Source organism: Mixophyes fleayi, chromosome 2 (assembly GCF_038048845.1).
Source record: "Mixophyes fleayi isolate aMixFle1 chromosome 2, aMixFle1.hap1, whole genome shotgun sequence".
Lineage (NCBI taxonomy): Eukaryota > Metazoa > Chordata > Amphibia > Anura > Limnodynastidae > Mixophyes > Mixophyes fleayi.
Genome location: NC_134403.1, coordinates 193,740,750 through 193,767,569, shown reverse-complemented (window position 1 = coordinate 193,767,569; position 26,820 = coordinate 193,740,750). Strand labels below are relative to the sequence as shown.

The following is a 26,820-nucleotide window of genomic DNA, read 5'->3' as shown; positions in this document are numbered from 1 at the left end:
TAATAACCTCAAGAAACATGCTACAGAGTGATCACCTAACTAGTTAGTATACAGAGAAGTATAATATTCTTGGCAGATAGAAAAAATCCTGCACATTCAACAGAAGTCAATCAGTTTGAAATAGATCTACTCACCCATCCACACTTCTCCAAACTGTCCAGCACCAAGCTTTTTTACCAGCTGCAGCTTGTTGCGGGCAATCTCCCATTCATCAGCCCACCAGGGTTTTTGTGGTCGATGAGTTTGGCATGGCTCCTTCAGTAAGGTGCATAACCCATCCAGGGACACTAAGTGGAAATAACATTGTTACATTATGTAACAGCAGAACAACCTATGACATCTATTTTGTGGCCTGCAACTAGCTTGGCATCATGTCAAAGAATGACTATCCTGGCAGGGGCGTAACTTTAAATCAAAGGGTTTTATAGCAACATTTTAAAGCAGCCTCTTCACCTCTCCACACAACACTGTTCTGTCTGTTCCCCCATAGCCTCCATACTGTACCTTAAATCCCAGGTCATGCACAAACATACAGGTTTTTTTTTACTGATTATCATTACTATTATTATTATTATTATTATTGTTGTTGTTGTTTTACCCATTATTGCTGTTGGGGCCCTAAGATGCACTCAAAATTAGGACTATCCACAGTCAACAGGTATGTAGTACATGTTTGCCACGTGTCCACTGCTATATACACCATATCAATATGCCATAGTTCTCAGCTTACAGCACGTTAAGAAGGATGCATAGTCACTGGTTTGATGCAGACACAGGCAGTGTAGTGCCTGATGTCCCCCATGGCCCCTATGCTAACCACTGTGCTACTATGCTATGACCATGTATAACAAATACTCTAAAAATAAAGTGCTAGAAGAACATTTTTAGGCACTTTGGCTACTAGCCCTGATGATAGCCAATGTATCTGAAATACATAGCTTGTCAGTACTCTTTTTAGCAGTATATGGGTTGCACAGGTAGCATCAGATATTTGAACCACAAGCTTGTCCTTACCTATCCACCAGGATCAACAAGAAGTGTCAGATATGTGCACCAGTTTGGGTTTGTGCCCGTGGCACAAGCTGCCAGCTATGTATAATATGAGATCTATTTTGTGTTCTAGCTATGCTTCCTTCTACAACAAGATGTTTTAAAGGCCACATTCTCACCAGAATAATGCTGCACAAGTTCCTGAAGGTTGCTGAATGTTATTCTGGGAGAAATATAATATCCTCCATTGTCCATATTGCGAATCTTATAATGTTTCACCACTTCTCCCTGATTCTGGTCTAGATCACGCACAGATAAAGAGTAGGAGCCTGGAATGATAATAATGATAAAAGTAATACATTTACAGACAACACAAAACAACAGAAAAGGGTTTGATAGCACACAGCATAATATGAAAAGTGGAAGTAACTTTTCAATAACCGAAACAGTTAAAAATCAACACATGGAAAAAATTGTTTTTATCCTAAAAGAATGTAAGAAACTCAAGTCTACCTTTGTTAGTCTCGCTTTCTCGTATTAAGAAAGATCCTTGCTGGTTTCCTGGAGCTAGAAGCTGACGCTCAGCATCTTTCCGACCCAGATCACTGAAGAACCAACTGAAGAGACAGTAAAGGTACACAAAAATGGTGCATTTAGAATGTGACAAATTTGTGAAAGCCTTCATGATATTTCATGTAAAGTCTGACACCAGGTATAATGTTATATTTTGCCCCCCACATCCCTACCCCTGGATGGGTCCAGTCTGTGCCTGTGTAGGAAACTGACACAGTGCTGATCAAATATGAACTGCGGGGGTGACATGGAATTGGCCCACCATCCTGCCCTGATATGTCCTCCCCACAAATAAATAGAAAGGAAAGAAAGAAAATATAAATCAATAAATAAATACATAAAATATAGTGTTAAAAAGTGGCCCCTTTTCTTATGCCTCCAAATTGTGAGGAAAAAGTACAAGAATGTCACAGAAAATACATGTAGTCCCAAACCTAAAGCAACTGAGTAAATCATCTATCAACTATCCTGAAAGGAGAATCAGTATTCAGGAGTTAGCAACTGTGATTGTAAGGTCAGCAATGCAGGTTGCTACCTACTTTGCTAAGTAGGTTGTGTTTTAGCATATAGGAGGCGGCACCATTTTTAACAGTTTGGTTATTTATGACATCCAGTTTTACAAAAATGTAAAAATACTTATGACGTCTTCAGCTGCCTGTCGGTGTGTCTATAAATATCATTGATATTCTCATAGTACAGCTAAATCTTCTATTGTATGGACTTGCTGTTTTCTTACTTACAGGAGTGTGGCTGTTAGTTTACAGTTTATTGTTCATTTATTATAATAGTTAAATAGAATTAATTTTAAAAGTGGGTTGCTTTCATTATTAAAATAAAATAATTGTACATTTTGTATGTGATTGTCTCTTTTTATGTGATTTATTAAATAAATTAGGTTTGTATTTTCATCAAGAAGGTTTGAACATTGTTTAACTGTGTGTGTCTAAGAAAGGAGAATTAGAATACTGAATTACAGGAGAGTCACAAGGAACTATTAATTAACAATTTATTTTGTGTTGGGAGTGAAAAGGGTCTATTTTAGATTATATATCTCATTTTTATGACAGCAGGAATACAGGGCAGTACGAGATAACTGCTATACGCTGCTCTATTTAGACTAGTACATGCTGCTCCATTTGACTTCAGTGTTAATTTTTACTTACATTTCTCTAATTTGCTAGAAGTTTAAAGATAAAAACTTAATTTAAACAAACCCACACAGTCCAACACAAAAGTTTAATCAAAGCCATTTTCGTAGAAACATTTTTGGCCAGTCTCTAGTTTGAGATGGAAATAGTTCCAGTTCAAACAAGTTAAATAAACCTTCCTCTCTATTTTCTAAAGCACTCTTTTTCAAAATTGGCTGTACAGATGGCACTGAAAACAAAATAAGTCACTGTTCATTCCAATATCTCTGTGCATGCTAATTTTCATGCCGATCAGTTTTCCAAAGTTATTTGGTAGGTCATTCTTTTATATAAATCCTTAATATCTAAGCTTTATATATATATATATATATATATATATTATAAATATATATATATATAGTTATATATAACTAAATAATTTATATAAACTAGTGACTTATCCGTCATGAAATGTTGCTTAGATGTAACCTCTTGTGAAGGAAGAAGCTACTCTTCACTGTGTAGTGGAATGGTATAAAGGATGTACCCCCCAGTCCTGCCATATACATAGATATTGGTGCTGACTGTTTACAACCAGGGCCCTCTTAACAACATCTTGGGCCCCCCGGGCACAGTAGTGCACCGGGACCCCTATATATACATATATATGACCGCAAGGTAAGTATTGTCTTCTTTTTTTTTTGGCAGAAAAAATAATGAACAGGGGTTCATATTAGAAGGACGAATTAGCACTCCTTATGTTGATTAAAATATAACTTTTAATGATTATTGTTTAATAATGACATCCTCCCGGAAGACAAGGTGAAATATATTAAAAATTACTTACAAATACACACATACACACGTGTGATAAAAACAAAAACACCAACTGATAGGGATCTATTATATAAAGGGATAGTCTGATGGATACAGAGAATATCTTGTATAAATCCTTGGTAGCAGACCATTTACTGGTAAGTGGTGGTTAGTAGGAAGACAGAATGATTTAAAGAGTGAATGAGAACCGTGTCTCTTATGGTATTAGTATTATAAGGCTTCTAGTCACCACTGTAACAAATGTAGCAGGCAGATAACGGAGTGAGATACTTGATCTCCGTGGATTTACTGAGGGGAAACCCCTAGCTCAAAGTAGTCTTAGCTTGTATGGTGATATTGGTAAACTTTAAATACAAGGCTTGTTCTGGATTATTGACAGTATGAAGCACTACACAATAGCGCATCTATACTGAGGCTGGTGTGCTTCCTGCAATGTGTGACATAGTCAGCAGTGATAAATGCAGTTGGCTCGTTGCCAGTAATAGCTCTGTGGTACTAAAAAATGTCCCTGGTATAGGTTAGTTTATATACAGTCTCTGTGATGGACACTATTCACAGCAGCTATACATTTTAGTGCATCTATGATAAGGCTGGTGTAATTCCTGCAATGTGTGATCTTGTCAGCTATAACACATGCAGTTAACTCATTGCCAGTAGCAGCTCTGTGGTACTGAAAGAGGTCCCTGATAGGAGTGAGCTTATGTATAGTCTCCGTGGAGGACAATAATCTCAGCAGCTAAGCTAGTTTTATCTGGCTGATAGAATCCCCTATTATTGTATGAAAACCGTTTTTGTCTGTGCCTGCTACTAAATGGAAGCTATCACTACATCCCTATCTGTAGTTGGTGTTGGCGCCAAGTAACGCTGGCCCCAACGTATGTTTCACCCTCAGGCTTTGTCAAGGGGAATCACCGTTAGCGCCGATGTGAGAAACTTTTTTTTTTCCAGTTTTTTTTTTTGCTGCCTCCGACGGGCCCCCCCTGGACTGCAGGGCCCCCGGGCACCTGCCCATTGTGCCCAATGGGAAAGACAGCCCTGTGTACAGCCTCAGATGAGCTCCAAAGAATGACATAGCTGGGATCATATTCATTGGTTCTAACACACTTTAAATGGTTTCCAGTTGAAGCAACATCATCTGCTGGAAAAGTATTTGTAACTAATAGGTTGTATCTAATAAATAATGTGTGATAAGCAAGTCATAATTTAATATAAATTGCTATCTAATCTTTTTATATATTTTTTTCTGTTGAGTTATACTTTAACATGGTAACATAGATTTTGGCTAAAAAAGACAATATGGCTAACATTTTGGGATGTCGTAGGGCTGTTAATGTGCAAAGATTGTAAAATAACAAGTGTGTTCACTGACATTCTGTCAAATGTTAGCACCTTTATATAAGTAATAGAATTATGACATGAAATGAACTTTATAGCAGAATAAAAAGATAAAAACAAAAAAATGTGTTCAAAGGTTTGCCAGAATGTTACGGTAGTCCAGACACAGTGCTTATTAGACTACCTTTTTATACTTCTTTTGCTCTTTGGCTCTAACCAGATACTCACGGTTCTGTTGTTACTCCATTTATAGCTCCCACAAAGTTGAATGGCACAAGTCCCACTCCTCCTGTGCGCAGTGACTTTGCTTTCCACCACTCTCCTGTTCTGCAAGTGAAAACATGAGACAGACAAGGTGGGCAAATGTGGAAGACTGCAAACTGTGAGCTTTACAAGGACACTGGGATATACAAACTGGTATATAGTGGTGTTTTCAGACGTAACCCATTTAAGGTAGCCCATATGTCCCCCAGTAAAGTGGAATCGTGTTGTATATTCCAGTGAAATTCAGTATATATTATTGTTATTTATTACTAAATATTTGGAGTAGTTGCAAATATTTGAAAACTGCTCCATGGAATATTTGCCTCATTCCGCATTTGATTTTGGAATTTCACACATTTCTCTGTCAGAATATTCCCTTAAGTGTTTCTTGCAGAATTCCTCCTATCATTTTTGTTCTGCACTGTCTTCTCCATTACCGGCTCTGTTCCACATCATGACATATCACATTTTTCTTGCGCGAAACGCGGAACACATTGTAAAATGCTAATGTTATACTAACTTGCTGTGAAAAGGCAGCAGATTTAGTCAGAGCGAAAAAAGGAGTAAGAACAAAATGTGGAGAGAGAAAAAGAAAAAAAAGAGAGTGGAAGTGTGAAAATTAGAGAGAAAAGATAAAGAGACTGCAAAATAAAATAAGAAAAAAAGAGAGGGGTAGAGAACCATCCACCAAATAAACAAGTGAAAAATTGTCCCCATATTTTAAAATTAATAGTCCAGGCAAAAGATTTAGATTGAGAACGGGCTTTTGGCATCCACAGATATGCCGTTGGCAGTTATACAGAGGGAACAGCTTCTGTGTCACTCAGGCCACTTGTTGTTATAGCAACATTGCAGCTGTGGGTTTCCAGAGTAGTTGAGGATACAGGGTTTATCTGGTCCAGTTCTACCGATCCCACGCTGGCTGGCTACCCAGCGGTGCCTTACTATGCCAGGGAAGTCTATCCAGTACCTCATAGTCACTAAGACAAATGTAGTTACAAAGTACAACAATACATTTAATGTAATAAAAACAATCACTAGAATATTATATACAAACAGTAAATAAATACCAGGCAGGTTTACCACTTAATCTGTCCCATACCACACTAGCTTAAGGAGTTACAGGAGTTACAGTCACCTGGCTGTCCTGACTTGCAGAATACAAGATGGATTTCTCTCAGCTGCACATGTAGTCTGCTGGTAGAGAACATAAACTCAACATCAGCCACCCTGCACCTTCCATCATCATCATCATCATCATCAGTTATTTATATAATGCCACTAATTACGCAGCGCTGTACAGAGAACTTACTTACATCAGTCCCTGCTCCATTGGAGCTTACAGTCTAGATTCATGGCCTTATCTGTGTGGGGTTTGTATGTTCTCCCGGTGTTTGCATGGGTTTCCTCCGGGTGCTCCGGTTTCCCCCCACACTCCAAAAACATACTGGTAGGTTAATTGGCTGCTATTAAATTGACTTTAGTCTCTCATGGTTTGTGTGTGTGTATATGTTAGGAAATTTAGACTGTAAGCTCCAATGGGGCAGGGTCTGATGTGAGTGAGTTCTCTGTACAGCGCTGTGGAATTAGTGGCGCTATATAAATAGCTGGTGATGATGATGAATTCCCTAACATACACACACACACACAGAGACAGAGAGAGAGAGACTAGGGTAAATTTGATAGCAGTCAATTAACCTACTAGTATGTTTTTGCATTGTGGGAGGAAACTGAAGCACCCGGAGGAAACCCACGCAAACATAGGGAAAACATGCAAACTACACACAGATAAGGCAATGGCTGGGAATCAAACTCATGACCCCAGTGCTGTGAAGTGCTTGTCACTAAGCCACTGTGCATCTTCCAGGAATCAATCTTTAGACTGAGCACCCCCTCCTGCTCTCCAGTGGTCCTTATATCCAGGGTCATTTATCTTCAGTGCTTTCCCTTACCCCAGGGAAACCCCTAGCTCTCTCCCTCTTAAACATTGGTGAGTGCTGGAGCAGGAGGTTGGAGGGGGAGTGAAGATGAGCTGTCCTGCCACACTGGCGCCCCTGCTGTGCCCCTGACAGAATGTCTGGCCCAAACCCGTGGAAGACAATGAATATTAATTGGCCTTCCCCACCTCCAAATATAGGATTGCACTCAGCCCCTCCTGAAATTAACCTCTTACAAGCTTTTTCAGCCAGTCCTAGCTTTAAGCTGTTCAGGACTTCCTGTAGAGAAACGAAGGGGAGAAGGAATGTAGCTACAGGCCCCTCACCTCTATCCTGCAATCTGATCCTTACCCATAACCTACCTGGCTAAACTTTAAGAACAATGAATAACAGCTTCACTGCAATATCAATAGAAGTATCAAGATACAATAAACAATATACAATTTTTACAATCAGTAACATATAGTGAAAAAGTCTCCTATATAGGCATGGCTACAATGTCCCATTATGCCCATGTAATTATTAGACACTGCCTTTATACTCTGGTGAGCTGGGGAACATAAATCAAGGCTATAAAAATGATATGTTGTTTGCTCCACATTTTGTGAGAAATGAGGGACAGGCTGGTTAAAGGGATATCAAACTTGTTTCGTGACAGGTTTGATTTGGGGCAACTGATTATGCCAAAGTGCAACTTATAATAGCTTTTGTCTCCTTAATCATCATCATCATCATTTATTTATATAGCGCCACTAATTCCGCAGCGCTGTACAGAGAATTCACTCACATCTGTCCCAGCCCCAATGAAGCTTACAGTCTAAATTCCCTAACACACACACACACACACACACACACACACACACACACACACAGAGATAGACAGACTAGGGTCAATTTAATAGCAGCCAATTAACTTACCAGTAGGTTTTTGGAGTGTGGGAGGAAACCGGAGCACCCGGAGGAAACCCACGCAAAACACGGGGAGAACATACAAACTCCACACGGATAAGACCATGGTTGGGAATTGAACTCATAAACCCAGTGCTGTGAGACAGTAGTGCTAACCACTAAGCCACCGTGCTGCCCAAACTCACAGTAGTTGCTGCATCAGGAAGTAGCACCATTTGGAGGATGTAACAGAGCTGCAGGATGAGGAACAAGGCAAAGCAAATGTATAGCCTGATAGGCGAATTTACTTTGCATGCCATATGACATATCATTCCCTGTTATCGAGGCAGAGAGTGGTGGTGGGGACCTGACGCCTCTCTGAAATGTGAGGCTTTATCTCCCAGGTGTGAGACTGTCACAAGCTCTGTTGCTTCTTTGCCACCTAGTGAAACATTTGGAAATGTAGGAGTCAGAGGCGCTAGAAGATCTGACTTTCGCTAATCCTATCTTTGGTGTTGCAGAAGGGGATCAAATGTTGACCATTCATTTCTCATAAAAGCGTTGTATTCTCTAGGTCTTCAGGACTCTGTGTTTTACTTGTTCACATCCTATTTATCAAACAGCTACTTCAGTGTTTGTTTCTCTGGATGCACTTCGTCTCCATTTCTTTCTTTGGAGTCCCACAGGGCTCAGTCTGAGGACAGGATCTGCAGGGCCAACCAGAGAACTACACAAAGAGTCAATGAAGTGAGAGAGTGAAATGATGAATGTGTGCTGTAGCTGTACCAATGATGTCCTGGACTTGCGGTCTTTGTGTGGTGGTCGAGTACTGATGGGAAATCCTTCCATTACCTTGTCTCCCAGATACGAGTCAGGTTCTTTTCTCTTTTGGATATCCGGTGGTCAGGAGATAAATACTTCAATGAAAGGGACAAAGATTGGTCAAACAACTTGATTTTATTGAGAATGCGGTAAGGATAGTTTTGGTAAGCCACCGCGCCACTGACCCCTTCAGCTCAATAGTAATGACAAAATAATGCGTCTGATCAGCATAGAGCACAATAGCATTTAACATATAACATACACCTGGTGAGTATAAGGCGGAATAACGATAACATCTTCAATACACATTGTCTAATAAGGCACACTGGTAATCACAGTTACTACTTTCACGTTAACAATATCTGACTGGTGATGATGCAATAACCATCAATAATAACCCATCAAGACTCTTACGGTCACTACCGCGCCCACTAGAGGGCTACTTCTTAGTCAGGTGTTTGGGGTACCGTGCTATTCCCTATGGGTCAGGTGCCCCACTTTTAGCATCTACTGCTGAGTTAACTTGAATTGCAGCGGTACCACTAACACTGAATGTCACACCTTCAATATTAATAAATCAATTCTTAGGTAAATCACATAACATTAACATCATCTAAAACATTTGGTGCACCAATATTATCCCCGGTAACGTTACCATATTTTCCACTCAGTCCTGGGCTGACCTGTGTACAGGAATTTGGGTAGTGTTCCAATGTCCTGCAGAGGTTTCCATCAAGGGTTAAGTATTATAGTAGAAAGCAGAGCTGTTGCTCATTTCAGCCACAAGATGGCGCTGTTCTCTCAACAGTCAATGAATCTCTATCAGCACATGTACTCTGCAGCAGGGTATAATGTCCAGATATCAGCACACACACACACACACACACACAGGATATAGCTGAAACAACCGTCTTAATTGTTCCCTGCAGCCTGTGTATAGGTATGATCTGGGGGAAAAGCTCTCACAATCCTTCCTTGTACAAGAATGCAATGTCAGTTTTGGATAGATTCTCTCATCACTCTTCCCTCTGACACTGGGGTGTGTGCAGTACACTGCAGGCTGAGGTTTTACCTTGAAAAGAGTTCTGTAGTTAGTGAATACTGTCTTTGGCGCCCCGCTGCGTGTCCCCAGCTGTTCTCCGTCCGCTTTGCTGGCAATGTCACAGTTCTGGCAGCAGCTTATCTTCTCTCTGCTCGGCTGCACATCCTCCCCCTTGTTCCTTCTACCATGTTCTCTCCCTCTCCTCCTTCCTGCACAACCTCTTCCTGTTACTCCCCAGCCAATCAGGGCCTTCATCCTCCTCCTGTCAATCACTCCTGGGCACAAGTTTTCAGGAGCACAATTAACCCCTTGTAGCCCTGCATTTTAAAAGCGTTTATGCACTCCTCTGTGCTGTTCAACAGGGCTTTGGGGTACCACATCTGCACAGAATTAAATAGCAGTGTCCTGTGTACATAGTCTGAGACAGAGAGTCTGACCATCAGCAACTTGCAAGTGTAAATAACCACAGACACCTCTCATAAGTTAGTGAAAGTTAGTTACATATTCCAACAGGAAGAGCTATTCTCAGAGTGACCAATATGTGTGTTAGCCACTAGCCAGTAAGCAAAAATAAAACTGAATAACTAGCACTAATAATAATAAATCTGGGACATTGACACAAGTCAAGATCAATTGTATGAATCTCAGCTTCTATATTTATTACTCTTGCAATGCTTTGCTGTGCAGGTGCAATCCCTCTTACTCCAACCACACCAACAAGCAGAATAAATTGACCAGCTCTACTTATAGACTATAATTCTATGAAGTGCAATTTTATAAATACAGAGCAGATTGGCCCTCTGGGAAATGGTGAGGCAAAAGTGGATCTCAAATATTGTATCTCCAGAACTTGATGCCCCTACAAAATGACCTTGATGCAAAAACATTGATGCACTCAAAATTTTCTACAACTTTACTCATTTCTACTTGTTATATTTTTACAATTATACACTGGTAATCTATAGCTTGCTATGAGGTCTAATAATAATTTACAAATGTGGTTCAGTGGGCACAATTGTTAGATGTGTGAGCACTAAAGCTGCACAGCTACTAAACATAGGCTTAACATTCACACTCACGATTCCAGTATCTGCAGCTTCTCTCCAGCCTCAAAACCAAGATCTCCATCATGTACAGGCTCGTAACTATACAAGGTCACTACCTGTTTATCTGTGGAATAATGAAACACATCCATCAATATATGTCAGGCAAAATACTATAAACATGTTAGCAATATAGGTAAGCAAGCAAAATTATGTATACTGTTTGTATCATAGACAAAAGATAATAAGATATTCCATACAGTACTTACGAAGCAAGCAAAAAACTATACAAATTAGTGGTTGAAGTGGGGGTGTAGACGGTGGTATGCCTTACCGCCACCTCTCCCACTGCCTTCATTGTAAAACTATCAAATTACATTTACTTACTGTCAGGAAACGGGGTTCTACTGGGCTGAGAACTTTTTATTCATCACCCGTTTCTCACAGTTTTATGTACTTTTTAATCCTTGGCCCAGTTTAAGTATATACACCACAGCATCGGTGTATTATGTGTATTATTATTTCATGTTATTAGGTACATTTTGCCCTTGCTATTACCTGCAATGTTGTATGTATTAGAAATATATAGAATATTGCTATATTGTGTGAATGTAACAGGACAGCAGAAGTCATTTTGCTTGTGTTAGCTAAGGTAATTACCATTTGTCTCAAATGTGCATTGTTATGAGCTGTGGCTTAAATCTGGTTTGTAATCAAAACAATGGCTGAGTGACTTGATATAGCTAGTTGTCAGCCCACGTTAATTAGCTAGGTCATCAGGTAATCTGAGAGGTAATTAGGTTAGAATTTCTAGATGATATGCAATGTGCCTCCACAGTAATATACTGGCTGAGATAGTATTGGGAAATGTATTAATATGTATTAATATAAATGTTATTGTATCAAAATGTATCACAGACTCAGATTGTGTAACACTGCTGATATAATGTGTCAAAAGTCTTATTGTTTCATGTAAGCGTGAAGTGTCATTCCCTGATGTAATATTGTAACCCCATGTTTAGTGTATTCAGCCAAACAGCTGATTGAGTCAAGCCATTCCATTGTATAATCAAGATAACAGAGAGGGTATCATTATCATCATCCTCAACATTTATTTATATAGCGCCAGCAAATTCCGTACCGCTTTACAATTGGTAACAAACATTAATAAGACAATACTGGGTAATACATACAGACAGAGAGGTAAGAGAACCCTGCTCGCAAGCTTACAATCTATAGGACAATGGGAGTTTGAAACACAAGGGCATGTGCTACATCATATTGCACAATGGACCAGCTAGAATGCAAAGGTAAAAGTACTGAGTGGGCTGTGTGTGTTGCAGTGTTGGTCAGAGGGTTGTTGTCTTGCGTTAGCAGTGTAGAGGATGGTAATAGGGAAATCTAGGGAAATTAAGATGGTGGTTGAGGAATATCATAACCTTGTCTGAAGAGGTGGGTTTTCAGTGAATGCTTGAAGGTTTAAAGACTAGAGGAAAGTCTTACTGTGCGTGGGAGGGAATTCCACAAAGTGGGTGCAGACCGGAAAAAATCCTGTAACCGAGAATGGGAGGATGTGATGAGAGTGGAAGAGAGACATAGATCTTGTGCAGAACGGAGGTGTTGAGTTGGGAGATAGTTTGAGACAAGTGAGGAAATGTATGTCGGTGCAATTTTGTTGATGGCCTTATATGTTAGTAGAAGAATTTTATATTGGATTCGTTGATATACAGGCAGCCAATGTAGAGACTGACAGAGTGGCTCAGCAGAGGAATAACGGTTTGCAAGGAAAATCAATCTAGCCGCTGCGTGCAAAATAGATTGTAGGGGTTCAAGTCTGACTTTGGGAAGACCAGTAAGGAGGGAATTGCAATAGTCGATGCGGGAGATGATGAGTGCATGAATTAATGTTTTTGCGGTGTCTTGTGTCAGATATGTGCGTATTCTGGAAATGTTCTTTAGGTGTATGTAACATGATTTAGATATAGAGTTGATGTGGGGAATAAACGACAGTTGTGAATCAAGAATTACACCTAGGCAACGAGCTTGCTGGGTGGGATTTATGGTCATGTTATCAACAGATATAGAAATGTCAGGCAGGAAGCTTCTGTTTTTGGGTGGGAATATTATTAATTCAGTTTTTGAAAGATTGAGTTTGAGTTGGCGAGAAGACATCCAAGATGATATGGCAGAAAGGCAGTCAGTAATGCGAGACAGCACAGATGGTGAAAGATCAGGAGAGAAAAGATAGATTTGTGTATCATCCGCATAGAGATGATACTGAAATCCAAAGGAGCTTATTAGTTTTCCAAGAGAAGTCGTGTAGATAGAGAATAGCAGAGGACCTAGGACTGAGCCTTGTGGAACTCCAACTGATAAAGGAAGCGGAGCAGAGGTGGATCCAGAGAAATTAACACTGAAAGAACGATTAGATAGGTAGGATGAGAACCAGGACAGGACAGTGCCTTCAAAACCTAGGGATTGTAGCGTTTGTATGAGGAGAGAGTGGTCAACAGTGTCAAATGCAGCAGAGAGATCCAGGAGAATTAGAAGGGAGTAATGGTTATTATTTTTTGCTGTATGTCTAACAGTTGAAGTGCCTACTGATAGACTCCTGCTGAAAGGGGGAGGATTGAGACATTTGACCCTACTCCGGGGGTATACAGCCAAAAATATAAGGAGAGCAGAATACCAATAGAGCTATTCTAGCTTGGAGGATCCTGGTGTACAAGACATCAGCAAAAAAGATTCTGGGCCAGTAATCATGGTGTCGCTGGAGGAAACCCTACCAGGACAGGATCTGTGTGAGTCAGTAACCCAGGCTGGGCAACACTGTAACTATCTAGCTAATCGATAGTGGTAATATTGTGGGAGGATAAGACGCTGCAAAAAGAAAGAGACTATGACAAGTGCAGCCCTAAGTTGAACGTCCCTAAACTCAGTGATAGGGACAACAAATGGTACCTGCAGCTTTAAGGTAACTCCTCTCCTGTAACCAACCAATGGGTTGGGAGGGGGCGTGGACGCCCTGGAGAGGATATATACGCCGGTCACAGGCACGTGGAAGCCTCATTACCCGGCTGGAAAAACAAACTATAACAGTAAGGGGTAAGCCCAGGCTAACCACCGCCCCACCCCCGTCATCACATGCCCCCCCCCTCCTGCTGCAGGGTATTTATTACATTCCCAGTGAATTATTTGGCAAAGGGCAAGTTTTCAATTAAAAAATAATAATAATAAAGGCATTAAATAGCAGTCTCCCCTCATTTACCCCTCCCCCTGTCTTCCCGTCCGGGGGCTCTGTACATTCAGCCTTCGCCCTCTCCCCGTCTCCCCATGCACACGCACTCCCACACTTTAGGTCTGTATCATCACCCCGCCAATCGCCCCCCCCCAAGCACCCCCTTTCCACATCACACCCCCTCCTTCCCCCTTATCTCCAAGTCCCTATACCCATGTTTAACATATTTCCTGTGTCAGTACTACATATGCTACGGTGTGAGATACTTTCAGACAGCGCTGTGGATGTTTTACAACGGTTAGAAGGTACACGGCAACAGCATTCGGGGCGAAAATCGGAACCAAACGCACCCCAGATACAGGGGATCGGCGATGCATGCCCGGTGAGCATGATTACCTCAAATACATTTCGTCACAACACGAGGTTCACAGAAGGCAGGTCCACATCTTCAGTCAGTCCTCAAGGAATCCTTAGTTGAGGCCAGTTCAGGCACGTCCGCCTTGCCGAAGTAACTGAAATTCTCATTAGGCCCACCCACACAATCGGGATATCAGGGTAGGTCGTGAGCAACATTATGTCAATTACACCCCTTTTGATAAATAACGATATAGCAGCTTGTGGCTTTGTCGAAATACAGTGGCCTGACGAATTTTATATGGCTTTGACCTACATAGAAACAGGCACCGCGGCAGGCGGGCCATTCATCGTTATCTCCATTCGGGAAGCGACATTTTAAATTAGGGGGATTGGATTTTGATTCCATCTCTGTCAAGTAGGATTACTCTACATGGTCACCCCAACACACCCCTACTTAGGCAAGAAGAGTTAGCAATCATGAGTTAGTGCTTTCCTCTCATGGAACAAGCTGATGTCGCTGTCACTACAGCTAACCAGCTAAATATTTTGGCCTATTAGCAAGTTGGGGTCTTTAAATGAACTACCATTCCCGCATACAGCACGTACATAGTCACCCCCAGTTCCTTTTAGCTAGGGGCACTAATACGCAGGTCCATTAAGCATATAGTAAGGCCACATGGACAACATGTTTCATGCAGGCAAGTTGAATGCATTTACATCTTTCAATGAGGTCACATACCATCTGGTTGTTATATACTCGCCGATTACGAGACATTCTTGGTATACAAGACTGTGCCTAGTTCAGAAGCCACAGGATTAGCAGAGACTCCTACAGCCAAGGAGTAGATTTATATGTTTTCCCTTACTGAGCGCTGCAACCCATATGTCCCGCTGACGCAGGCTGATTTCACCTAATGGTGTCTGTTTATCGGTATGGCACCCAATCAATCTAGGAGCTCTCTGTGTCAACAGTTTCTTCCCCTGCATTACTAAATCCTGGCATGCAACACATGGTAAACAGGTAGAGCTTTTGCGCTATATGCAGAAGGTTCATCAAACTTCCGGTGTCAGGGAAGGTACAGGATACTGTCCAGCCCTTTACCAACAGTGCTAGGCCCCTTGTAGGGCCGGGACAACAGGAGTCAGCAGGTGCTCCCCTGCTAGTTGGCGGTCGGGGGACGTATTTTTTGCATTTGGTAGATCCCAGATTTCATTTCAGAAGCCCAACCCAGTTACTCACCTCACGTACAAGGCATTACAGAAGAACACTCTAGTTACTCACCGCCCAGGCTTAAATCATTTGCAAGAACACAAAACTTAATTGTCACTTACATAACATGGGAAGATAGGTTCTTCAAGGGTATACTGTTATACACTGCCTTGCATGCAAGGATCGTTTACACATTCCGCTGCGCATTCATGGTAACTGGGGAAGCGTTTCCTAGGTCATAACTCATCACCGGTGACTTAGACTCTTCCTTTCCTTAGCTTGCCGTTATATTGGTTGTATACGTTAGGTACACGGTTAGTAAAAGGGGCACCTGAAGTTTACCACGCAACGTTATTATCTTCCTCCGCCCCCCCGCTCCCTCTGTTATTTAGTGCACGGTTTTGCACTTGCTGGTACATAGCATCTCACAAACACTAGCAATGTCTAGCGCGTAAAGCAATTAGAAAGCCCCTTCCATCCCCTATGGAGGATGATAGGCTTAGTCATGTCACCGGGCCCCTCCCTCACAAATTCAGTTTAACAGGCTATTTTTGGCCTTTGGTTTGGGGTTTGCATGTTGAGCCGTCCGCCACTGCACCCACTACCAGGGGTTGCTGCGGGGGCTAGAAACGGCTTTGGCAAGTCTTAGGTTAAGCAATTATGAAAGCCCATGGAATAAGCTTATCTGCACGCGGGGACTCCAGGATATACCCAATATAGGAGTGGATTATTGATGTAGGCCCAAGTGCGGAAGGGGGAGCTACTCATAGTACACAACATGCAGCTCCCCTGTTATGAAGTTTAGAATTCAGCGCAATTTTTTCCTTAGATGATATGGGGCATTCCGAGTGGATGAGCTAGGGTCTCAGTCTCAACACACCATAGGCGCTGTACTACTGGCTAGGGTCATTAACATGTCTACTTCACAGGTGGCCTGGTAAACCCTCTGTTTATATACTGAGCAATAGGATAGAGGCCGTTAGATAACATTACCCATGCATGGGGATAGTTCAATATGTCCAGTAGCATGAGGTTCCCGCTTTGCAGTTTTATCCGCCCTATAGTCTGAGGCTTTGGTGTGTCGGCAACAGGTCACTTAGTGCTTTTGCCGATTGCCCACAAGTCACTATCCTATTCGCCCAGAAGGGGATAGTCACGCTGACGGCAGAATTAGCACCGGCCAATCGTAAAGGAGTTGTCCTGGGACCAGTGGATAGTGCCGGATGGCGATACACTGTTTGGTATTTGACCTCGGGCTTTGTGCCGCCACATGATTTGTCACCCCAGCAAGACTGAGGTGGTTACCGCCGCAGCTCAGCCTGCCAGCACACCGGGCTAGACCCGATGCTTTCGGCACCCACTCGTTCAGGAGTGGGGCGGCTTCTGCCGCAGCACAGTCAGGTGCTCCCATCGACGATATTAAGTCCCTGGGACGATGGAAATCTGACGCCTATAAAGGACATACAGGGCCGTAGACCTCTGGTTCCACCAGACTAACAATTGTCGCCATGGATGTTGAACCGATTTGTTCAGAATGGGGAGCAGCTACTGCTGCGGCTCAGGCGTGAGTCTGCATTTTCAACACTAGTCCCTACATACGCACTGGTCTGAATTCCACCAAAAAGTATTTGGTCTGCGTAGTGGAGTGGTCCCCACAATATAATAAAAAATCCCTCAACTGGTCTGAAATCCACCAAAAAAGTATCTGGACTGCGTAGTGGAGTGGCCCCGGTACCCAATTTGATACCGGGGTCACAATATAATAAAAAAAACCTCAATTGTTCTGAATTCCACCAAACAAGTATCTGGACTGCGTAGTGGAGTGGTCCCCACAATATAATAAAAAATCCCTCAACTGGTCTGAATTCCACCAAAAAAGTATCTGGACTGCGTAGTGGAGTGGTCCCCACAATATAATAAAAAATCCCTCAACTGGTCTGAATTCCACCAAACAAGTATCTGGACTGCGTAGTGGAGTGGCCCCGGTACCCAATTTGGTACCGGGGCCACAATATAATAATAAAACCCTCAACTGGTCTGAATTCCAGTGCACAGATGGCGGACACCGGATGGACGTCTAAAACCAACATAGCAGTTAAGGGCGCAGTTCCTCTTTTTTGTGACTGCACAAACAATTAACGTAGTAATAGAAATGACAGTTTTTTAGTTTTTTTAAATATAGAAAGAAAGAAGGTAGTACTAGAAATGGCAGTTTTTTGTTTTTTTTTTAAATAGAGAAAGAAAGAAGGTAGTAATAGAAATGGCAGTTATTCGAATCCCCAGGAGAGTCTAAGTGGGGTGAGCCACAGAGAGATTATTTCCCTCAGTTTCTCTAACAGGTTGTCAGTGTTGTGCCTCTTCTTAAAACCTGTGATACATAACTACACACACTCGGCAAAGCTTTTACAAATTATCTGCGGCACAGGAGAGTACCACTGGACTGTACTTTAATAGCAGTACCTATTATTTTTGGGTACAGCAACAGTGAATGATCGTAGTTAGACTTTTAAATAGCAGTACAAGCTAGATTTTTTAAAATTTTGTAATATTTTTTTCCAATTATTTTTGGAATTTTTTTTATTATTTTTTCTTAAATTAATTTTTTTATATTTTTTTTTATAAATTTAAATTTGTTTTTTTAGAACTTTTGGATAACTTGGAAATAACAATGCCCTTAGCAGAACAGACCACAGGACACAGGAAATACAGAAAGAAAGAAGGTAGCAATAGAAATGGCAGTTCCTCTTTTTTGGAACTGCACAAACAGTGATGAAAATGAAGGTGGAGCTGGTGGCATGTCACGGTCCTCTTCAGAGGACAATCTCCTGACCAGCAGGTCTTTGCACCGCTGTAGACTTGTGTCCGCCGGAAACAGAGACACAATATACGCTTTAAACCGAGGATCGAGAACGGTGGCCAGAATGTATTCGTCTGACTTTAAAAGACTGACCACCCTCGGATCCTGGCAAAGCGTACGAAGGGCTTCATCCACAAGAGCTACATGCTTGGTGGAATCGCAATGGTGTACCAGCTCCTCCCTCACTTTCTCCAGCTGCTTCTGCAAAAGCCTGATCAGGGGAATCACCTGACTCAAGCTGGCAGTGTCGGAACTGACTTCTCGTGTGGCAAGTTCAAATGGCTGCAGAACCTTGCACAACACGGAAATCATTCTCCAGTGCGCTTGACTCAGGCGCATCCCCACTCCTTTTCCTATGTTGTAGGTGGCTGTGTAGGCTTGAATGGCCTTTTGATGCTCCTCCATCCTCTGCAGCATATAGAGGGTGGAGTTCTAGCACGTCACTACCTCTTGTTAATTTAGATTGCAAGGCTTGTAAATACTTTGAAGATAAAAAAAGCAGGCTGCACAGACCGTGGAGCTAGAAAGTGAAATTAAATGGACCACGTTACTTTGGTGGCTATCTATGCCCCCCCCCCCCCGCCCTACACTTGTAGTTGAATATAAAAAAAGCAGCCTGCATAGACTGTAGAACTAGAAATTCAAATATACAAAGCAATGGACAAAGGCAGTTTGGTATCTGTCTGCATCAGATCCCCTCTCCACTAGGAGTAAAATAGAAAACTATTCAGCCGTTATATAATCTAGAATATAAATAGAAATTGAGAAAGGCAATTATGTATCTGTCTGCATCATAATCATCAACATCCTCCTCAGCGCCAGCTACATCAATATCCTCCTCCCGGTGTACAACATTCACACCTTCATTAGCCAAATCTGTAACTGGACTGTGGGTGATCCTTCCAGCATATGCAGAGGGCGTGCTGCAAATGGTGGAAGGAGCCACCTCTTCCCGTACAGTGATGGGAAGGTCAGGCTTCGCAACCACCAACACCCTTGGACTCGCCTTGGGGATTTGTGATAATTTCTCTTTAGAAGGCAGAGTTGTTTGCTGTGTTGTTGCTGACAGCATAACTCTCTTAAATTTTTTGTAGGGGGGGGGGTGGAGGAGGGCTTAGTTCCTTGGGTGAAGCTGAACCACTAGTCATGAACACGGGCCAGGGCCTAATCCGTTCCTTGCCACTGCGTGTCGTAAATGGCATATTGGCAACTTTACGTTTCTCCTCAGATGATTTTAAGTTTCTCTTTTTGCTACTTTTACTGAACTTGGGCTTTTTGGATTTTACATGCCCTGTACTAGGAGATTGGGCATCGGGCTTGCCAGACGACGTTGATGGCATTTCATCGTCTATGTCATGACTAGTGGCAGCAGCTTCAGCATTAGGAGGAAGTGGGTCTTGATCTTTCCCTACTTTATCCTCCAAATTTTTGTTCTGCATTATATGTAGCACAAGAGAGTGTACCCCGAAGCCACACACACTTGGCAAAGCCTTTAAAAATTATATGCGGCACAGGAGAGTACCACTGGACTGGAGTTATACAGCAGTACCACTGGACTTATACTGCAGAATCAGTGAAATTTGTAATATGGCAGTAACAACAATGGACTTATACTGCAGAATGAGTGAACTTTGCAATATTGCAGTACCACTGGACTTATACTGCAGAATGAGTGAACTTTGTAATATTGCAGTACCAATGGACTTATACTGCAGAATGAGTGAACTTTGTAATATTGCAGTACCACTGGACTTATACTGCAGAATGAGTGAACTTTGTAATATTGCAGTACCAATGGACTTATACTGCAGAATGAGTGAACTTTGTAATATTGCAGTACCACTGGACTTATACTGCAGAATGAGTGAACTTTGTAATATCGCAGTACCAATGGACTTATACTGCAGAATGAGTGAACTTTGTAATATAGCAGTACCAATGGACTTATACTGCAAAATCAGTGAACTTTGTAATATAGCAGTACCACTAGACTTATACTGCTGAATCAGTGAACTTTGTAATATAGCAGTACCAATGGACTTATACTGCAGGATTGTTTTGGGATATTTTTTTATTTTTTTTATTTTTTATAATTACTTTTTTTGTAATTTTTTTTATAACTTTTTTGAAATTTTTTATAATTTGGGAATAATGGGGAAATAACAATGCCCTTAGAAGGACAGAGCACAGGACACAGCACCACTGGACTGAACAGGACACAGCACAGGACCCAGCAGCACCACTGAACTCAGAAGGACAGAGCACAGGACACAGCACCACTGGACTGAACAGGACACAGCACAGGACCCAGCAGCACCACTGAACTCAGAAGGACAGAGCACAGGACACAGCACCACTGGACTGAACAGGATACAGCACAGGACCCAGCAGCACCACTGAACTCAGAAGGACAGAGCACAGGACACAGCACCACTGGACTGAGCAGAACACAGAGCACAGCACAGCACATCACAGAACTGAACAGCACGAGATATAGCAGGACAGAGGACCACCTAACACACCCTCCCTCTACCCTGATCAATGCCCAAGTGAAGATGGCGGCGACTAGCAGGGAATTTATAGAATCCGAGTATCGCGAGATCCGACAGCGGGATTATGACTCAGAGCCTCGGTTTTAGTTTTGCAATTGACGGGAATACCCGGATCTGTCTCGGATCCGGCTCGGATCGGCAACGTTCGGGTGGGCTCGGATTTCAGAAATCCGAGTGCGCTCATCTCTAAAAAAAATAGGATCAAGGTGGGGCACAAACAAGTTAGTATACAATGGATGGGTAGACGAGGTATGCAATGGTCAGCCCTAATTCCCCTGCTGTCCGTGGAAATTTCGAAAGATAGCGCCCGGATATATTGATAATACATCTAGGGGGCAATGATTTAGGGCTAGGTAAGTCCCTCGATGTGATTATAGCATAAGGGAGAGTTTGAAGGCAATTAAAGCCCAATGGCCTTCATTACATCTCTGCTGGTCCCAAGTCATACCCAGATTAACTAGAGCCCACATCGATCCTGCGATTATGAAGCGCGTCATCAAGGAATTGAACCAAAACATAGGTAGAGTGGTAAGGTCCCTGGGCGGGGCTAGCATTAAACACACCCAAATAGCAATCGATCAGGTTCAGCTATATCGGACAGACGGGGTGCACCTTACAAACGAAGGTTTGGGTCTTTTATTCGGGCAGCTATTTAAAGGGATAGAGGAGGCAGGTAGGGCGATCGGTGGCGGGCTGTAGGTCCCAAGGACCTCCAGCGTTGGCAGGAAGGCAAATGTGGTGAGTCGGCAACCAGTCTGTCACGGTCGTCTGAATTTCTTGATCCGATTCGGGACCCTTGGGACTAGCTGGAGCAGGAGTGAAACAGAACTTAGCAGCCTGGATGAACTTCTTGCTCATGTTCGTGCTGATTTTAGAATATAGCAGGGGAATTAGCAGTCTGGAAATGTAGACAGGAACACTGCACTTAGGAGTGCAGACAGGATTACTGCACTTGTAATGCAGTCAGGAACACTGCACTTGTAATGCAGTCAGGAACACTGCACTTGGAGTGCAGACAGGATTACTGCACTTGTAATGCAGTCAGGAACACTGGAGCCAAGAACTATCCTCTGGAGAGAAGTGTGTTGTTCTGGCAATGAACAGATCACAGCAGCAGGTTTAAATAGGATGTCCCAAACAACTATTGGCTGATCAGTTCATGTGATCACAGCTTCTGAATCTGGTTGGTTTGGACTGATCACCTGACTGCATCCAAGATGGCCGCGCCCATGCAGCAGGACAGACAGTATGTGTTTGTTTACAAATGAAGGTGTGGAGAACGGGAATGCTGCAGATGACCAGAAGGGACCCAGGTAGCCGTGATATGACAGCGGCGGATGACGTAAGTGCGGCTAATATCCCGATTTGTGACAGTACCCCCTCCCTTACGAGTGGCCACTGGACACTTAGATTGGGGCTTAGTTGGAAACTTGCGGTGAAATTTTTTGATGAGAGATGGAGCGTGAACATCAGAAGCTTTGATCCAGGCCCTCTCTTCTGGACCATAGCCTTTCCAGTCGACTAGATATTGTAAGGTTTTATGTCGAAACCGAGAGTCCAAGATCTCTTTAATTTCATATTCGTCACCATGTTCAGTCTGCACTTCAGGAGAAACCAGTTTGGGTGTATAAAACCGATTTAGCACCAGTGGTTTCAAGAGAGAGATATGGAAGGTGTTGGGTACCCTGAGGTAAGATGGTAGATGTAATTTGTAGGACACTGGATTGATGACTCGGGAGATGTTAAACGGTCCAATAAAGCGAGGAGCGAATTTCATAGATGGAACTCTGAGGCGTAGATTGCGAGTAGACAGCCAGACTCTGTCTCCGGGTTTCAAGCTTGGAATGGCTCGTCGCTTTTTGTCGGCCTGAATTTTGTAGCGTTGGGACGCTTTAAGTAGAGATTCCCGTACCTGGCGCCAGTGGCCTGAAAAATTCTTTAGGAAAACTTCAGAGGCAGGTACTGAGGCTGTAGGAAGTGGAGTAAACAAGGGTACCCTGGGGTGTAGGCCATAGACCGTATGAAATGGAGTGGAAGCAGAGGATTCGTGATAATGATTATTATGAGCAAATTCTGCCCAAGGAAGCAGATCTACCCAGTCGTCTTGAGAAGAGGATATGTACAAACGGAGAAATGTTTCTAGGTCTTGATTAACTCTTTCCGTTTGCCCGTTGGATTGGGGATGATAGGCCGAAGAGAAGTTTAGTTTGATCTGTAGTGCTTGGCACAAGGATCTCCAGAATTTCGCCACAAACTGAACTCCTCTATCTGAGACGATTTCTTCAGGACACCCATGCAAACGGAAGATCTCCTTTATAAATTGCTGAGCCAGGATAGGTGCTGATGGGAGTCCACGGAGAGGAACAAAATGCGCCATTTTAGAGAATCGGTCAATGATGACCCAGATGGTATTGAAATTATTAGAATTGGGCAAATCGGAAACAAAGTCCATAGAAATATGGGTCCAGGGTTTGGTGGGAATAGGCAGAGGCAAAAGTTGACCAGCTGAAGATTGTCTTGAACTTTTATGTTGGGCACAGCTGCCACATGCGGAAACAAATTGCTGAACATCCTGATGAAGCGTAGGCCACCAGTAGCTTCTCAATATGAAAGATTGAGTTTTGCGGATGCCAGCATGACCGGCAAATCTGGAACAATGTGCCCATTGGAGCAATTTTTTACGCAGATTCTCAGGAACAAAAGTTTTCCCCTGGGGAGGTGTATTGTCGGGTCTACTGACTGCGATGCTGAGTGGGCTGATAATAGGCCGTGGATCCACAATGATGGAATCTTCTTCTTTTACCATAGAACGTGACAAAGCATCGGCCTTGCGATTTTTGGAACCGGGACGGAAGGTGACATGGATATCAAATCGAGAAAAGAATAGTGCCCATCCGGCCTGACGTGGATTCATGCACTGTGCAGTTTTAAGGTAGAGCAGATTCTTGTGATCCGTGTATATTGTGACAGGATAACGAGCTCCCTCAAGTAAATGTCTCCACTCTTCAAGCGCCAATTTGATGGCAAGCAGCTCTTTGTCCCCTATGGCATAATTTCGTTCAGCTGGTAAAAATTTTCGGGAGAAGAACCCGCAGGGCAGCCATTGCTCATCAGCTGGTTTTTGGGAGAGAACTGCCCCTACTCCGACAGATGAGGCATCAACTTCCAAGTAGAATGGACAGGTTAAATCTGGTTGCCTCAGTATGGGAGCAGAAATAAATGCTTGTTTCAGAAGTTGAAAAGCAGATTGGGCTTCTTCAGACCACTTGGCAGGATTAGCTCCTTTTTTGGTGAGGGCGGTGAGTGGTGCTACTACAGTAGAGTAGCCACGAATAAATTTTCGATAGTAGTTAGCAAATCCCAGAAATCGCTGTACTGCCTTTAGTGTAGATGGTTGAGGCCAGTTAAGAATAGCTTGCACCTTCTCTGGGTCCATACTGAGACCGGTGCCCGAGATGATATACCCCAAGAATGGAATGGATTCAACTTCGAAGGTGCATTTTTCAAGCTTGCAATACAGTTTATTCCTTCTGAGACGGCTGAGGACCTCTTTAACATGTCTGCGATGGGACTGGATATCAGAGGAGAAAACGAGGATATCGTCCAAATATACCACAATAGTATGGTACAGTAAGTCCCGAAAGATTTCGTTTATGAAATTCTGAAAAACCGCTGGGGCATTGCTCAAACCGAATGGCATGACAAGATATTCGTAGTGCCCATCCCTGGTGTTAAAGGCGGTTTTCCATTCATCGCCACGCCTGATACGGATCAAATTGTAGGCCCCTCGGAGATCCAACTTCGTAAATATTTGCGCACCTTTGACTCTGTCAAATAACTCTGTGATGAGGGGCAGAGGATACCGGTTCTTGATGGTAATGTCGTTGAGACCTCGGTAATCGATGCAGGGACGTAATCCACCATCTTTTTTTTTTACAAAAAAGAACCCGGCTCCTGCCGGTGAAGAGGATGGGCGAATAAAGCCCCTTTCCAAGTTCTCTTTTACATATTCAGACATAGATTTTGTCTCAGGGATAGAAAGAGGGTAGACTCTGCCACGCGGTGGGGTTTTACCCGGAACAAGATCAATGGGACAGTCCCAATCCCGATGAGGTGGTAGAGTTTCAGCGGCCTGCTTACTGAAAACGTCTGTGAACTCTTGGTAGGCAGAAGGAACTGGCAAAACTTCCTTATCAGAGGTGGAGCAATGTGGAAGAACACGTTGTAAACAGGACCCGAAACAAGTTGGAGCCCACGCCAGGATTTGTGGAGTCGACCAGTCAATATGGGGGTTATGCATTTGAAGCCATGGAAACCCGAGAACCACAGGGCTAGTGGCTTCTGGGATGACCAAAAAGGTAAGAGACTCGGAATGCAGAACTCCTATTTGGAGCGTCACTGGAGAAGTCTGATGCGTAATGGTACCCCCTGGAATACGGCTACCGTCAACCGCAGAGAGAAAGATGGTCACTGGAATTTTCTCTAGTGGAATGGCTAGTTCAGCAGCTAATCTGGCAGACATGAAATTCCCAGCTGCTCCAGAATCCAGCAGGGCTGAAATGTATTGGGAGCCTTGAGCGTGTTTCAGAGTGACTGGGATAATACAGTCCTTGCCTTGTGGGGAGCGAAGAGCCACTCCTAGGCTCACTTCCTCATCGTCAGCTAGGAGGTTGTGTTTACCCGGCTTACGAGGACAATGATGTAACAGATGTCCGGAACTGGCACAGTATAAGCAAAGTTTCTCTCTAACTCGCCGTTCTCACTCGGTGGGTAAAAGACGTGCTTTGCCTAATTGCAAGGGTCCTTCAGGGAAAGGAGACGGTACACGGACCCGTTGAATAGGATGGAACTTGGGGTGTTTCAGCTTCCTCTTTTCTAGAGCTTTTTCTCTGAACCGAAGATCAACCCGATTGCAGGTGGTAATCAATTGGTCTAGCGTTGTAGGTAAGTCCCGAGACGCTAATACATCCTTAATGTGGTCAGACAGGCCCTGCCAGAAAACCGCAACAAGAGCATCGTTATTCCAAGATAGTTCAGAGGAAAGTGTTTGAAATTGAACGGCATATTGGCCCACAGACTGCTGCCCTTGCCGAAGGCGCAGAATATCTAAAGCGGCTGACGTTGTTCTTCCAGGCTCGTCGAATATTCTGCGGAAGGTAGACAGGAAGCTATCAATGTCAAATAAAATTGGGTCAGATTTTTCCCAGAGCGGTGATGCCCATGCCAGAGCTTGCCCTGATAGTAGCAAAACAATATAAGCAGTTTTGGTACGTGCAGTGGGGAAATTTCCGGGTTGTAATTCAAAGTGTATACTACACTGGTTGAGAAACCCGCGGCAATTCTTCGGATCGCCATTGTATTTAGCTGGCGTGGGAAGATGGAGTCTGGATGAAGTAAGTAGTGAAGCAGGTATTACTGGCTCAGGCGGAGTATGGGATGGTTGACTGCGGAATAACTGCAAGGTATCCATACGTGTAGAAACATCCTGCAGCAATCTCAAAATTTGCCCCTGGTTAGTTTCTTGTCTCTCAATGCGTTCAGCTAATATTTGGACAGAGTCCTCCCTCGGGGTATGTTCCCCTAGCGGATCCATTAGGCCAGAACAAACTGTCATGGTCGTCTGAATTTCTTGATCCGATTCGGGACCCTTGGGACTAGCTGGAGCAGGAGTGAAACAGAACTTAGCAGCCTGGATGAACTTCTTGCTCATGTTCGTGCTGATTGTAGAATATAGCAGGGGAATTAGCA

The 26,820-nt window shown here is 43.1% G+C and overlaps 1 protein-coding gene across 1 annotated transcript in view; it reads right to left on the bottom strand.

Annotated features, from left to right (window-relative positions):
• Nucleotides 1-26,820, bottom strand: part of LCK (LCK proto-oncogene, Src family tyrosine kinase) — an 80,779-nt gene that overhangs the window by 28,509 nt on the left and 25,450 nt on the right. Inside the window, exons 4-8 of the mRNA XM_075195218.1 lie at nt 10,895-10,985; nt 5,091-5,189; nt 1,504-1,607; nt 1,170-1,319; nt 135-287 (exon numbers count right to left, since the gene is read on the bottom strand). Coding sequence (XP_075051319.1) covers nt 135-287; nt 1,170-1,319; nt 1,504-1,607; nt 5,091-5,189; nt 10,895-10,985 — 597 coding nt within the window. The remainder of the gene's footprint in view (nt 1-134; nt 288-1,169; nt 1,320-1,503; nt 1,608-5,090; nt 5,190-10,894; nt 10,986-26,820) is intronic.